Below are 14,661 nucleotides of genomic sequence, written 5' to 3' on the forward strand. Positions count from 1 at the left end.
ACTGCTTCTGTGCCCAGCTGCCCTTCTGTCCCGGCTGTCAGGTCTCCCTGCTCTGGACTGTCTTTCTGACCCATGCTTACTGTTTGAGTCACTAGTGTTTGGAATGCAGGAGAGGTGCCTCTCTTTACAGGGCTCTTTAGTGGATCAGTGGGGACCAGTGTCTGGGCTCATGCCTTGCTAATATCCTGTAGGACTAGCATGTCCCTAATTAAGAAAATCTAAAAGCTGTCAAATGGCAAGAGGGAAGTTAGGCTTTGTGTGTTAGTGTTGATTCCTTGCAGTGATAGTAAACTTGAAAGTGGCAGATACCATTTCCAGTCTGCTGTTGAGGGCCAGAACATATGGTCGGGTAACCAAGTGGTCAAATTTCTGTTCATTGGATCATTTGTTAACATACTGACTTTTGGTCCTTAAAACATAATGTTTCTGGTTCTTAACTCGGGGATCTTATCTTTTCTCAGGAGAGTTGTAGAACAGAATGTTAGCCTTATGGACAGTGTGTGAGAGACACAGGGAGACAATGCCCATGTGGGGGAGTGGGGTGAGTTACAAGGGAGCCTTAGGTACAGCAACAATGCAGAGCTGAGAAATGACAGCTTCTGTCTGGCACCTGTAACTTGTCACCCAGTGAGTTATTCACATAACTTCACTGTTACAAAGTACTTGCTCATCTTGGAGGTAACTGTTGATTCTTTAGTGTCAGCACATTTTAAATACCAATATGTTTTCTAAGCTATATACAGAGTGCCCGATTCTTCCTTGATTCTGCGATGTGAATACTTCTGTCCTTCGATGGCTGTGAACAGGCAGTGGATAACGGGTGCGTGCCTGGATTTTATTGAATGAGGTAAACAGGGCAGCACTGCACTCCACTCCACCTCTCCATACAGTGTCTCCGCCCTTGTTAGCTGCTTCAGGGTTTATAGTGTGTGTGTGTGTGTGGCGGGGGGGGGGGGGGGCTAGGGGGGAGGGGCTGTGTTTCTGTATGGAGGATAGAGGAGGATGTTCAGTGTCCTGCTGGGCTTATTCACTAGAGCATGTAGTGACCAGGAAGCCCTAGTAATCCTACCTCTGTCCCCACAGTGCCAGGGTTGCAGTTGTGCACAGCCACAACAGCTTCTTCTGTGACTGCTAGAGATGTACACTCAGGTTCACATACTTGCTTAGCGAGTGTTCTTACGCACTAAGCCATCTTCCCAGCCACTACACTATATTCTGTTTATAAAGACAGTGGTGCTTATTTGTATGGGCATTTTGCCCGTATGTCTGTCTGGCCACCATATGCATGCTTGGTGCCCACAGAGACCAGAAGAGGGTGTCATGTCCCCTGGAGTTCCAGATATTGTGAGCTGCCAAGTGGGCTCTCAGACTTGAACCCATGGCAGGTCTTCTGCCGATGCTCTTAACCTCTGAGCCATTTCTCTAGCCCTGTAATAATTTATTTTCAACTTGTTATAGTCTATCACCAAACATTATATACCATTTCTCATATAGGAAAATAATATTTTTTCTCTTGTTTTTGTTGTCTGTCTCGTTTTAGTGTTTTTGAGACAAGGTCTCATTCTGTAGCTCTGACTGGCCTTGAACTTAGGGTGTTTCTTTTGACTCAGCCTTCTGAGCTGTTTACAGGTGTCTAGCTAGGTTAAGAATGTCAGAACAATGTGATTTGACTTTCTCTTCTGAGTCTTGTGTTCTTTTACATGCCTACTGAAGCAGTGCGCCGTTTGCTTTTGATCCGGACAGCAGCACTAAATCTTTTAAGAGACTTGCATCGAGACTGAGAACCTTTGCTCACGCTGCTCCTCTGAGCACCTGACACTGTTTTGTAGAGATAGAGATTTTTCATTTGGTAGTCTACAGCTGGCTGCCTGCAGATCTGCTACCAATGAATTATTTTAAAATTTTATTGTCTGAAAAGTAGCTGGTTTCACCTTTTCTGAAAGTTATTTTGCAAGGTTTGGAATTTTGTCCACTTTCTCCTTCATTTCGGACAAAGTCAAGCCCAGGTTTAGTTGCCCACCCTGGCTGGCAGCAGACTATAGCAGCAGGCTATGGTGCTTTGATTTGCAAATCTTCATTTGAAGGAGGCAGGTACCTGAGAAAGCAAGGCCTGGTCCTGGTCATGACTTTGTTGTGACTCTTCTCTGAAGCTGTGCCAACAGCAGAAACACAGGACTTCCTGCCTTCCTTCCCTACTGTTTTACCTTGTGAAAGCATTTGTTTGCTCTCCAGAATTTGGACCAAACTGAAACTGTACCTGCTGTCCTGCATCTAGCCTGCGCTGTGCTGCTAGGGCTCTCTGCTGTCATGGAAGTTATGCTCTGTGTGGCTCCTCATTATGTGAGCACAGAACTCAGGCCTGCCTCCATGTGGAATAAGACGAGAAACAGAAAACACTACAGCCCACATCCAGAATCCAGATGTTACCACCCTTTCCCCACTTGGAATGAAGTGTGAGTCACACAGCAGTCAAAGCTGTTCACTTGGAACCGTTCACCCTGGAAGTCAGGAAGGCATTATTTGTTCTCATACCACACCTGTTGACATGAGAAGGCTGTATGGCAAATGCTTTATGTGAGCTATACTTGCAGTGAGCAGCAGAGTTCAGACTTGCTTAAGTAGATCTTGAACTGGCAGACTGTAAAGGCTCCTGGTGTTTGGAGCTGGGCTGTTCTATGTAGTGGCTGTCAAGCTGCCCTCTTCTGTTCCTGATAACAAAGCTGGCGGTTCTTTCAGCATCTCCTTCTGCAAACCATAGCACTATAAACACTTCAATTTCTGGAAAGAGTCATCAAAGGATTCTCTTCTTTTTTTTTTTTTTGGTTTTTCGAGACAGGGTTTCTCTGTATAGCCCTGGCTGTCCTGGAACTCACTTTGTAGACCAGGCTGGCCTCGAACTCAGAAATCCGCCTGCCTCTGCCTCCGGAGTGCTGGGATTAAAGGCGTGCGCCACCACGCCCGGCGGGATTCTCTTCTTTTAAGGCATCTTAAAAGTTTATAGATCCTGTCCATCCCCAGTGAGGACACGCAGGACAGACGGGGTGGGCATACTCAGGGAGTGCCTCCCCTCCCTGCTTCTCTTTCTCGACTGCTTGGGATCACGAGGAAGTGTCTCTCACTCTGTATTCACTGCTGCTGCCTTTGGGTAGGATATGGTGGAAATGTTATGAATTGAGGAATTGCCAACTTTTGCCTAGCCACCAACCTAAAAACTTTATAAAGAAACTAAGACTGTATGAGTTCAAGACCAACCTGGTTAGTTTAGCAAGACTGTCTCAAAATAAAGAAAGGGTTTGGAGCGCACGCAACTCAGCTACCTGGCATGTGCAAGGCTCCCTATTCCAACTCAAAAGGGATCAAAGCTGGGCTGGGGTAGAGTTCTGTGGTAGGTGACAGCGTCACATGCACAGGACCACACAAATATCCAGAATCACAAACAAAGGGGAAGAAGAGGAGGAAAGGAGAGGAGAAAAGAGGAAGGAATGGCAAGAGGATTAAATCCCCAGAGACTTATTGAGTAATACCCAGGAAGCTTTACCACAGTTAGAGGAGTGCTTCTCCTCTAATGGACGGATGTTTGACAATTTTCTGAGTGGTATGACACTCTCAGGGATGGTGACAGTAAAATAAGTTACAGGAAGTAGAGGGATGCACAAACGCCCAATTATCACAGCAAATGTGCACAACAAAAGCATGTACCTGTAGCCTAACCGCCAGCTGGGGCTATCTGTGGCCATTACAGAAAGAGTGCAGAGACGCCTGAGAAGGCCATGTCAACAGTGTCTATTCCATAGGGTGTAGTGGAAATCATGAAGTTGCAGCAGGCCTCCAGATCTGACTTGTAAGGGATGGGAGCAACATTCTGCGCTCTAGCAGAGATCTATGCAAGCCAGCAGTGCTTGCAGGAACCATCCATCTATTGCTCTTCACTGCACTGCCTTTAGTCTGACTTTAAGCTGATGTCACTCAGGAGAACCAGTGTTGTATCAGATGACCATCAGTACACCCTTCACCTGTGCTGAAAACTCAACTCACAGAAAATGGCTTCACAGCCCTCCACGGTGAAGCTGTCACTCAGTATTCTCATAAAAGAAAGCACGCCTTCTGTTGAGTACTTCTTGCAAAATGGAAACGCCCAAATGTTAAAGACCGTGCTGGATGGACAGCTTTGCCTTTTTTTCTTACTTGAAGTTGGAGGAAATATTTTTCATTAGGACAACTTTACTTCTCCTAAGCCAAGACACTTAAAGTGACAAAGCAGAGCCCAGGATGTCAGAAGCGAGTCCAAGCTTTGTATGGACTTTGCTGGGCAAGGACCGGCCTGCTGCTGGGGAGGGTCTGCAGCGTTAGCGAGCCTTCCCCCAGCATCACATGCCATTCCACTCCTCACATGGCAGCTGAGCATGTGAAGGGGCCTACAGAGAGATGCCGGGGGTTGTACCAAACAGTGCTTGCCATGTTCATGGTGCATCCTGGCACCTGACAACATGACAGCGTGGCAAGGTGTAGGAGTGACAGAGGAAATGCAGGGATTGGTCCAGGGATAGTGGATCATGTTCTTTTATCCTTTGCATTAATGCTGTATTGTACAACCCAGCCCTGTTAGTCTTTCTAATGTGTGGAGGAGTGTCCCGTTTCCTGCCAAATAACTCAAAAGATGTTACGAGAAGAGATGCTACTAGCTGTTTGAGTTAAAAGAGGTTTTTTTTTTTGGGGGGGGGTGTCACTTTTTATTATGAAAATTTTTAATTTTTTTCTTTTCTTTCTTTGTCTCCTCTTCCACCTTACTCCAAGAGACAGTCTCACAGTGTAGCCTTGAAACTTAATATGAAAACCAGGCTGCTATTGAGCTTACAGAGATCCACCTGATGTAATCTCCTGAGTGCTGAGATTAAAGGCATGCCCCACATACCTGGCCTAGAAATCTCAAACTTTGAATGTAGAACTGATAACCAATCAAATGATTCTATAATTTTTAGCTTACTCAATTTTTTTCTGAAGTCTTTGATAGTAAAATTTAGATCTAATAGCCTTAAAATAATTAAAACAAAATAGTTGGTTATAAATCTCTAGAAAATAAGGATATTTCCTATATAACTGCAACACCATTATCCTACCTGACAAAAATTATATTTTTAAAATTACATATTCCCTCCCCACCCGTGTGTGTGTGTGTGTGTGTGTGTGTGCGCGTGTGTGTGTGTGTGTGTGTACGTGTGTGTGTGTGCGTGTGTGTGTGTGCGCGTGTGTGTGTGTGTGTGTGCGTGTGTGTGTGTGTGCACGTGCGCGTGTGTGTGTGTGTGCGCGTGTGCGTGCGCGTGCGCGTGTGCAAGCATGCCCGTGGTACACATATGGCAGTCAGTCCTCTCCTCCTAACATGTGGATCCTGGGGCTCACACTCAGGTTGGGTTTGGCGGGAAGCACTCTGCCTATGGCCGCCTTTCCAGCTCCTCTCCTCTTTAAGACGAGACTTCCTGGCAAGGTGAATGGGCAGCACTTTATTGTTTAGTGCCTCCTTGCCTTAAAGGCTAAGACAGGCATTGTAGAAGAGAGAGGTCCAGGCAGGCGTGGGAAGGCTCTGATGGATGAGCACTGGCATCTTTAGGATGAAACCGTCTCGGTGTTTCCGTTACCTTTGTTCATTCTTAGCAGCCTTCTTGTCTCCAGGGCAGGAGAGGAAGCCGTTTCTGTAGAAAAGCCATCTGCAGAAGACTGAAATCTGCAGCTCTTTGCTTCTAGACTCTTGTGTTGTGTATGTACGTCGGAGAGGTCAGCAGAAGAAAAGCCTTAGGCTTTCTTAAGGGTGGCTTTAGGCAGCTGATCGGTGTGGTTGACTAATATCCAGCTAATACCACTAAAGACTGCCTAACTTGAGAAATATTCTCTTTGTTAAAGTTGATGATTGTGATAATAGTTTTGAAGAGAAAACATGTATGCTTGTTTATGCTTCATCTTTCTGGGTATTGGGCATTGCTGGCTCCTTTTATGTCTTTTCTTTGACATAAAGGGCATAAAATGTCGAGAGAGAGAGAGAGAGAGAGAGAGAGAGAGAGAGTGTGTGTGTGTGTGTGTGTGTGTGTGTGTGTTGGACATGCCTCCTACTTTTGCTGATTGGTCTGAGCTGAGACAGCTCAGGTTCTGGGGTGAGGAAGCACATAGCCTCAGCTACCAAGTACTGCATAGCAGGGCGGGAGGCAGCTCCATGATGAAGCTGGCACTTTGCAAGGTAGAAGGAAGACACTGGTTCCAGGGACCTTGTGGAAATCTAAGTTTGTCTGTCTGTCTGTCTATCTATCTATCAATCAGTCAATCTATTTATCTATCTATCTATCTATCTATCTATCTATCTATCTATCTATCTAGGTGTGTGTGTCCATTCAGTGACTCCTAAAGGGCTATTTGGTCCTTGGAATCACAGTCACAGACACTTGTGAACTGCCTGATGTAGGTACTGGGATCAAACTCTGAGCCTCTGATAGAGCACCAAGTGCTCTTAAGTGTTGAGCCATCTTTCCATCCCCATTCTATCTTCAATATCTCTTTCCTAGGGAAAAATCATTCAATCTCTCTTGGCCTCAGTTTTAAAATAGGGATAATAATGACTGTCCTCATGGTGTTTTTGAGGGTCCCAGGTATTTTATAGCCCTCTGTTATTTGGAGAGCAGTAACCATTTCCTTAGTAGCATTTTGGCATAGAAGGTTACCTAAGGACACCACTAAGGCACCATTCATGTTTCTGTGTGGAGCGAGCAGAGGAAGAAGAGGTAGCAATGTAACAGACACTCTGCTTCTCTCCTTCCTCCACGCCTTACAGGATGTGCTTATTATACACTCTGCATTCATTGTTCTGATCATGTTATGACATGTATTTATGTGCCCGTGGTTAGTTTTTTCTTTTTTTAAATGATTTGTTTATTTTATGTGAATTGATGTTTTTCCTGCATGTATGTCTATCTGAGGATGTTGGATCCCCTTGAGCTGAAGTTAAAGTTGTTATCTAGCATGTGGGTGCTGCAGATTGAACCTAGGTCCTCTGGAAGAACAGCCAGTGCTCTTAACCTCAGGATCATCTCTTCAGCCTATCCATGGTTAGTTTTAATCGCCAACTTGATATAATACAGAATCTCCTGGAAAAGAAGTCTCAGTAAAGAATTCTCTAGAATAGGTTGGTTTGTGGTTGTGGCCATGTGGGAGTTTCTTGATTGGGTTAAGGTGAGGAAGACCTCCTGTGAGTGTGGGCAGCACCATTTCATGCACAGGCTGGGTCCTAGTGAGTGAAGAGAGCAAGCTGTGCACTAGCATGGTCATACACACTCATTCTCTCTGCTCTTGGATGCGTGTTCAAACTCCACGGAGTCCCTATGACAATGGACTGGAGTTGTGAGCTAAATGCACCCTTTCCCCCTAACACAGCTTTGTCAGGGTATTTTATCATGGCAGTGGGGAACAAAGCTAAGAAAATTCCTGTACAATTTATTATTTAATGTTTTGTTCTTGAGGTTCATAAGAGAATGTGTGCAATGTCTACACAGATGTTCTGAAATCACCTGATAGCAACTGGTTTTCTATGAGAGGCCAGCACACTTGCCCTGCCTCCCGTGGATGGCATTTAACTTCTTGGATAATTTCTAATCTATAAAATGTGCTTCTTCAACATTGCTACTCCAGCTGCACTGCTGCAGAGTGCTACATCCTGGTTGCTGTCTGATGTACCTGAGTGCTTCCCCAAGTTCCTGCTCATTTGTGCTCCCCAGCTCTGCTCCCACCCCAGCACAGCAAGTCTAGTGAGATTGGCAAGCAGTTTTATAGTTGTGCCTAAGAAAGCCCCTAGTTCTACAAGGCTCACGGTGGAGCTGAGTGTAGGCGGCCAGCACCGTGCTGCCTTCCCACTGCATTTCTCAGTCCCCAGAGTGTAACCACTTTGACCTTTCTTACTGGTGTGTGTCTGGTTCAGGGCATGTTTTATGTGTTACATATGTAGCACTTCAGTGAAAGGCTACATGCAGTTGAGAGCTGAGTACAGCAGGGCCACCTTGCCCACTGCTCCCTGCTGGGTGCTGGGGTGTGCTGGTTGCATCTGTGTCTATCTTAGCACTACAACCTCCACCATGGAAACCTCTCCTGAGGTCTCCGTGGTGGAGCAGGTCTGTGCTAAAGCATGGGGGCGGGATGATGAGCATGTGGTGGGGTGAGGTGTGCACAGAGGTGCTTGGTGTCCTTTAGCTTTGTTTTCCTCCAGAGCAGCAGGCAGCCTCTGTAGGGTGGCTCAGAGGAGGCTCAGGGGCCTCCCAACCCAACCTCCCGCCTCCGGTCTCCAGCCTGACCAGGTTCCCCGAAGGTGTTAACCTTTCTTTCTTCTTTCTTCTTCTTTTCAGTGCCTGAAGACCTGTCATTAGAAGAGCGAGAAGAACTTTTGGACATTCGTAGAAGAAAAAAGGAACTTATTGATGACATTGAGGTAACTCAGCAACAGCAGAGTGTCTTAGCGTGTGGATTTGTGTGGCATACTGAATAGGGTAGCTTCAGGAACACGCGACATTGAGTCTTCAGTATGTGTGTATTAGAAATACAGAGACAGAGGAGATGGCTTCTCCAGCCTGGCGCAGCAAAGACTGTCCATCCCGAAAGCACAAGCTCTGGTAGAGACCTCAATGGGACTAACATGCCCAGTAGTTGTCATGTGGCCTCAGAGGTACAGTGTCAGTGGAAGCAGTGGCAACAGCCCGGCACATGCTGCCCTCTTCTGTGTATATTATTCCAGGCACTCAGAAAAGTGCCTGCTATATCTTTGGCAGTCTGTGTCCTTTGAATAGACAGACAAGCATATTTGTTGGATTCTAACTATATACCATGTGCCTACTTGGTAAGGGCAGAATAACAAATTTAAACGAAGATAAGTAAAACCGATGGGTATACAGTGCCTTCCCACAATTGTGTACTTGATTCCGAGGCCAGGGTGGAAGGTGTGCCACAGGGCAAGAGCTGAGTGAAGCTACATACAGTACATTCAGAGCTGGGGATCTGAGCTGCTTCAGACGACATGCAGGGGCCACCTGGTCCTCAGGAAAGACAGTTGTGTGGCTCTGCTTGAGGGGCCTCCTAGTCACTGTCATTGCCAAAGTAAATGTTGCTTCACAGGCCACGATTGTCCTAGACAATGGCTCCTTTCTAGGAACTTGTTTAAGTTTGAACTTGTTGGCACACACATAATAGGGTTCTGAATATAATGTCTTTGTACTTGAGAGGTAATTGGTGGCTGTTTGGCTGTCAGGTTAGCCTGCATTCTTGGAAAATTCTGCAAACCAGCGAAGTCCTTTATCTAAAGAGTGAGAGTGGGTATCGTGTGGACAGAGTGATCGTACTGCTTAATAACACGGCCCCTTCCCTGAACTCTGACTGCAGAGAGGTGGGGAAACCAGCCAGAGGGGGCTGAGCCTTTTCGGTCCCCTCTGTTTCTGATGTCTCTGAGTTGGGCCTTGTTCTTAGGGCTTCATGTTGCTCTTTTAAAAAGAATCGTGACTAGCCAGGTGTGGTGGCGCACGCCTTTAATCCTAGCACTCGGGAGGCAGAGGCAGGCAGGATTCTGAGTTCGAGGCCAGCCTGGTCTACAGAGTGGGTTCCAAGACAACCAGGGCTACACAGAGAAACCCTGTCTCGAAAAACAAAAACAAAAGAGAATGGTAACTAATCATCACTTTGAATTTTTATTATTTTAGATGATGTACATGTGTGTGTGTCTATGGACACGAGTGCAGGTGCGCTCAGGCCAGAGGAATGGGACCCCCTCGAGCTGGACTTAAGTGGTGTGAGCCATCTGATGTGTGTGTGCAGATTGAGGGTAGCACAGTGTGTTAACTTCTAAGCCGTTTCTCTAGCCCTGAGGGGCTTCATCTTTTATGAAGTGACAGTCATGAGACTGTTTGGCAAACCTGGTATCAACTTAGACATCTCCAAGTCTCTGCTCCCCTCAGAATGCAGGCTACCCATGCGTCTGGTTATATGCGATGACCACATGGTTTAGCTAAGGACCCCCGCTTGCCTGTACATGCTTTTGTATTGTTTACTTCCTTCTTGACTTTTCACACAGATACTTAAGAGCCTGCCTTGTTGGACACCTGTGATATGTGTAATGAGAGGTGGAGATTGTGTGTGGGCAAGCATGAGTGTGGGCGTACATGAATATGTGTGTGCATGAATGTGTGAGTACATGAGTGTGCGTGCATGAGTGTATGCTTGCTTGCCTGTGTTCTCTGTGCTGTGCTGCCTCTGGCATTGGGTCTACCTTACTGGTACAGATGTTGGGTTTTGGCCTTGTGATGCTCATATGAGTCCTTAGGAAAGCTTAGCCTGGAGAAGATCAGGATGTCTCTGAGCCTATGAGTATAGGAGAGTTAAGATACCCCATGACCTGGCTCCTTCTTTTCTAACAGAGGCTGAAATATGAAATTGCAGAAGTGATGACGGAGATTGACAACCTGACTTCAGTGGAGGAGAGGTAAAATGCTTGTGACTGTTCAGACTCCTCCCCCTCTTTATTTCTGCCACCTCCTCCAGCCACTATAGCAGGAGCAAGGGCTGGGCTGGGAGTCGGGGCCTTTGGCCATCCTTCCTCATGCCTCCTGTGTCCTCGTCAACTTTGTAGGTGTGGGAGTAAGCAGAGGGACTCTGAGTTAACTCTGTATCATGAGAACAGGACTCTAAAGTCTTGCTTTGTAGCAAGGCCCTGCTTTCCACCATTAGCCTTTCTGAAGAAGTCTTACTGTTCATGAAGATGCAAAACGCGGCAGCAGTGTCACCTGTGGAGGGCAGTAGGGTCTGCGGGACACCGCTGCCTTATGCCGCAGGTGGACCTGAGATGGAGAAGGAACAGGGGTGTGTGGTTCTGCTGTACTCTGTGAAATACTAATGATTTTTCAAAATTGTTTAAAACCAATAGCAAAACTACTCAGAGGAACAAGCAAATAGCCATGGGAAGGAAGAAATTCAACATGGACCCCAAAAAGGTGAGGAATAGTTCCGGCCTTCAGCATGCAAATGGCTGACTCCCATGGCCTTGTGAAAAGATGGAGTTGATGTTTCAGTTTGTCACAAGCACCTGGACCTTTCTCATGGTCTGGGGCTCTGGATGCAGGCCTGTCGGTCACTTGCTGAGAGCCCCAGGTCCAGAAACTCTGTCAGCCCCGTGGTGTCTGCCCACCACATCCAAGGGCATCAGGGTTTAGTCAGGCTGTGGTGAATTGCTTTGTAGGTTTCACTTGATGTCCCTTTTGACCTGAAAGTATTTTTATGAATTTTATGTTAATTACTGGTTCTATTCAACTATTTATAATTAAAGCTCATTTAGTCTGCACATGAATTTTTTTAAAAAATCATTTAGTATTGTAGACTTGGTTGTGATACTTGCTTTAGTCAGCTTAAGCTGTTATGACAAAGTACCACACCTTGAAAACCAGGCTGGTGGAGTGAGGCTGTAAGCCCAGTGCTGGAAGGTAGAAACAGGAGGGCCAGAGGATCCGAAGCTCACTGTCGTCTTGACCTACAAAGCCAGCTGGTGGCTAGCCTGGCATGCATAAAAACTGGCATGCATGGAAATAAACACAGCACCCAGGCCAGGGATGGGAACCCCAGAGATTTTCTTCTCACACTCCTCTGTCGGCCTGCAGGTCTGAGCCCATGGGTGCTTTCATGCTTGTGTTCACTGAGGTCCCTCCTCTCCGTGCAGATGGCAGCCGTCTTTCTGAATCTTCATGTGCCGAGGCTGTGGAGGAAGCTGGGTTTAGAGCTCCTCTTCTCAGGCGCTGTACGCCCTGACCCACCCGGCACCTCCAAATGAGCTTGTCTTACCTGATCACCCCACGGTCTCTGCCTCCACTGGCTGTCACGGGGTTGGGGCTTTGTGTGTGCATCTTGAGGGACATACACAATTAGTCCACAGACACAGTAGAAAATCTCACTTTGTAGCTCAGAACACTATTTATGCCTGTGTCAAAGGGCGCCATGTCACCTCATGAAAGCACAAGGAAATGCCAGAGTGACTAGTCTCAGGTAGGTGGGACTGTCAGCCTCTGAGCGATGACACTTTAAGCAAGGAGCTTTGGCTTTGTTCAGTGGGCTAGCGTCTAGAAGTAACACTAGGGTTTATAAATAAATCAGGAAAGGTTTGATTAGATCACGGAAGTCTGGAGCTGTGTTACCAGAGAAGGCTGTGTCAGGCACAGTAGCGAAACAGTATCTTCTAAGGTTTAAGGGGAGAAATGATTTAAAACTGAGAACTCTGTCCAGACTGTCCCTAATGAAAAAATAAGAGCAGTGACAGTTTTAGACATGCAGGGACTAAAAAAGTTAGTCACTAAGACCTTGTCTGAGTATTGAGAAACTGAGTAAGTATACCCTAACACAAGAAACACACCCAGAATACAGAAGGTGCACAGAGCCAGGGGTGCTGTAACCCCAGTACTGGGGAGGCTAAGGCAGGAGGATCATCAAGTTCAGGGTCAGCCTAAACCACAGAATGTGATACGTGCCGCCTCCTAAAACAGCCACACAGAAGACAAAAAGAAACCAACAAACCCCAAGTCTAAACAAGAAGAGGGTTATATGAAAAAATGTATTTTAGAAGACCCAAATTCGCTCAGTATATTTTATGAGAAAGGAGAGGAACAAAGACTGCTGAGGTTTTCTAGGTATTGAGAGGCATACACAGGTTAAATGCCAAGATTTTGGGTTGCCATGAAAAACAGGGATGAGCTAAGGTTTATCCGTTCCCAGAAGAAGGTATGGTCATGGCAGGGATGGCCTGGGCTTCAGAGTTTCACAAACTCTTCCTTCCAAAAGACCCGCCCCCATCCCCCCAAAAAAATCTCCCAGCTATGGGATGAGAGGAGTGAGCTCTTGACTTGGCTAAATTACCTAGGTTAGAAGTAATACCAGCAGGGACCAGAGAGGCCGTTTAGTGGGTCCCACGTGTGTGGGTTGGAGACCTGGCACTCACAGGGTGGCTCACATCCACTAGGACTCCAGTTCCAGAGAACTTGAAGCCCTTTCTGGCCTTTGTGTGTTTGTGGTGCACAGACACACATGGAGGCAAAGCACACACACAGAAGGACACACACACCAGCACCTCTCAGGTGAGATGCCCTTAGAGGAAGACTGAAGTGAAGAGAGAGGAAGAGGCACACAGATCACTCACTGCAAGGCCATCCTGGTCCACAAAGTCAGTTCCAGACCAATCAGGGCTTCACAGTAAAACGCTGTCTCAAAAACAAAAGAAAACAACCTTTTTACTAATGAGACATTTGATTTCTTTTATAAGTATTTTTTTTAATGTCTAGTACTCTGTACCTTCTGTAACAAATTACCCCAAACTAGATGACTTAAGGCACAGAAATATATCCTCATGCAGGAGGCAAGTAGTCCAAGCTGAAGGTCCAGGCAGAATACCTTTCACACTTGCAAGGTGAGTCTGTCCAGGCCTCTATCCTAGCTGTAGGTGATTGACAGCGGTGTGCCTTAGCTGTGGACATAGCCTCCAGCTGCTGAGCCTTCTCTCTCTTCTGTGCACATTCCCTTTTACTGTATAGTCCAGGCTGGCCTAGAACTCGAGATCGTCTTGCCTTAGCCTCTGAAGTGCTGAGAGTGTAAGCATGTGCCACTACGTAGTACCTGGCTTAACTGCTCTTGTAAGGACATTGATCACTGGACTCAGAGCAGGCCTGCTCCCATGGCCTCTGCTTCCTTTCTGTCTCTCACTCTGATGGAGACTTTCTTACACCCACTTGCTTGGTATCTGGCTTTTGACTCCATTTGTGCTTAGTCTGCATCAGACACTTCATCACTGAGCAGAGTTTAAAGGAAAAAGATTAGATTGGGCCCATGGTTTTAGAGAGTCAGGCATGGTCATCGGGATGCTCTGGGCCTGAGGGGAGGCAGAAGAGTGTGTGGTAGCAGATGTGGCAGAGGCCCTTTACTTGTGGAGACAGGAAGCAGAGAAAAGCAGCAAGAAGGGGCCAGATAGACCCTTCAGAGACACGCCTCCATCAGCCCACTTCCTGTGACCAGACCCTGTCTTCCACAGCTCTGCTACCTTCAACCTATCAGCCTTGAAGAATCTTAACATTAATGAGGTCAAAACTCTCAAAATCTAGTGTCGTCCAATCTAATCGTGTCTGGGAGCACACAGACACGCAGAAGTGTCCTTCAGTGACCTAGGTCTCTCAGTCCAGCCCAGTGGACAGGACTAACCTTGTAGGTCTCTGCCCTGAACTCCCTGCAGCTCCGTTTCCCATGATGAGGGTCTGTGTCTCCTGCAGAGGGAACCTTTGCAGGGATCCTCCTGCTGTCCCTCCTGTGACGGCAGCCAAAAATGACCTTCTTCTGACCATATGGTTTTCTCATGTCTCCCCAACAGTTGTGTTGATCCCTTTTCTTACTGCTGTGGCAAAGTGCCTGACAGAATAGACCTCAGGAAGGAAGGGTCACGTGGGCTTACAGGTCAAGGGTCAGTCCATAGTGGAAAGGCATGGCAGCTGAAGCTCGCTCTGCGTCCACAGTTGTAAGAAGTGGCGCTCACCTGGAGCTCAGCTACCTTCTCCTAGTCCATGGAAGCCGTGCCATCCACCATAAGGAGTGGCCTTCCCTCACTTCACAGTCTCTTGACACTCC

The 14,661-nt window shown here is 46.9% G+C and overlaps 1 protein-coding gene across 4 annotated transcripts in view; it reads left to right on the forward strand.

The window, feature by feature from the left end:
- The window catches only part of Cyth3 (cytohesin 3), a 95,540-nt gene that overhangs the window by 59,973 nt on the left and 20,906 nt on the right, over nucleotides 1–14,661 (forward strand). For all 4 annotated transcript variants that reach the window (XM_085837413.1, XM_085837414.1, XM_021163221.3 and 1 more), the window contains exons 2-4: nucleotides 8,376–8,458; nucleotides 10,431–10,495; nucleotides 10,937–11,003. In XM_085837413.1, coding sequence (XP_085693539.1) covers nucleotides 8,376–8,458; nucleotides 10,431–10,495; nucleotides 10,937–11,003 — 215 coding nt within the window. The remainder of the gene's footprint in view (nucleotides 1–8,375; nucleotides 8,459–10,430; nucleotides 10,496–10,936; nucleotides 11,004–14,661) is intronic.

Source organism: Mus caroli, unplaced genomic scaffold (genome assembly GCF_978045245.1).
Source record: "Mus caroli unplaced genomic scaffold, Mus_caroli_1 scaffold_4, whole genome shotgun sequence".
In the NCBI taxonomy this organism is placed as follows: domain Eukaryota; kingdom Metazoa; phylum Chordata; class Mammalia; order Rodentia; family Muridae; genus Mus; species Mus caroli.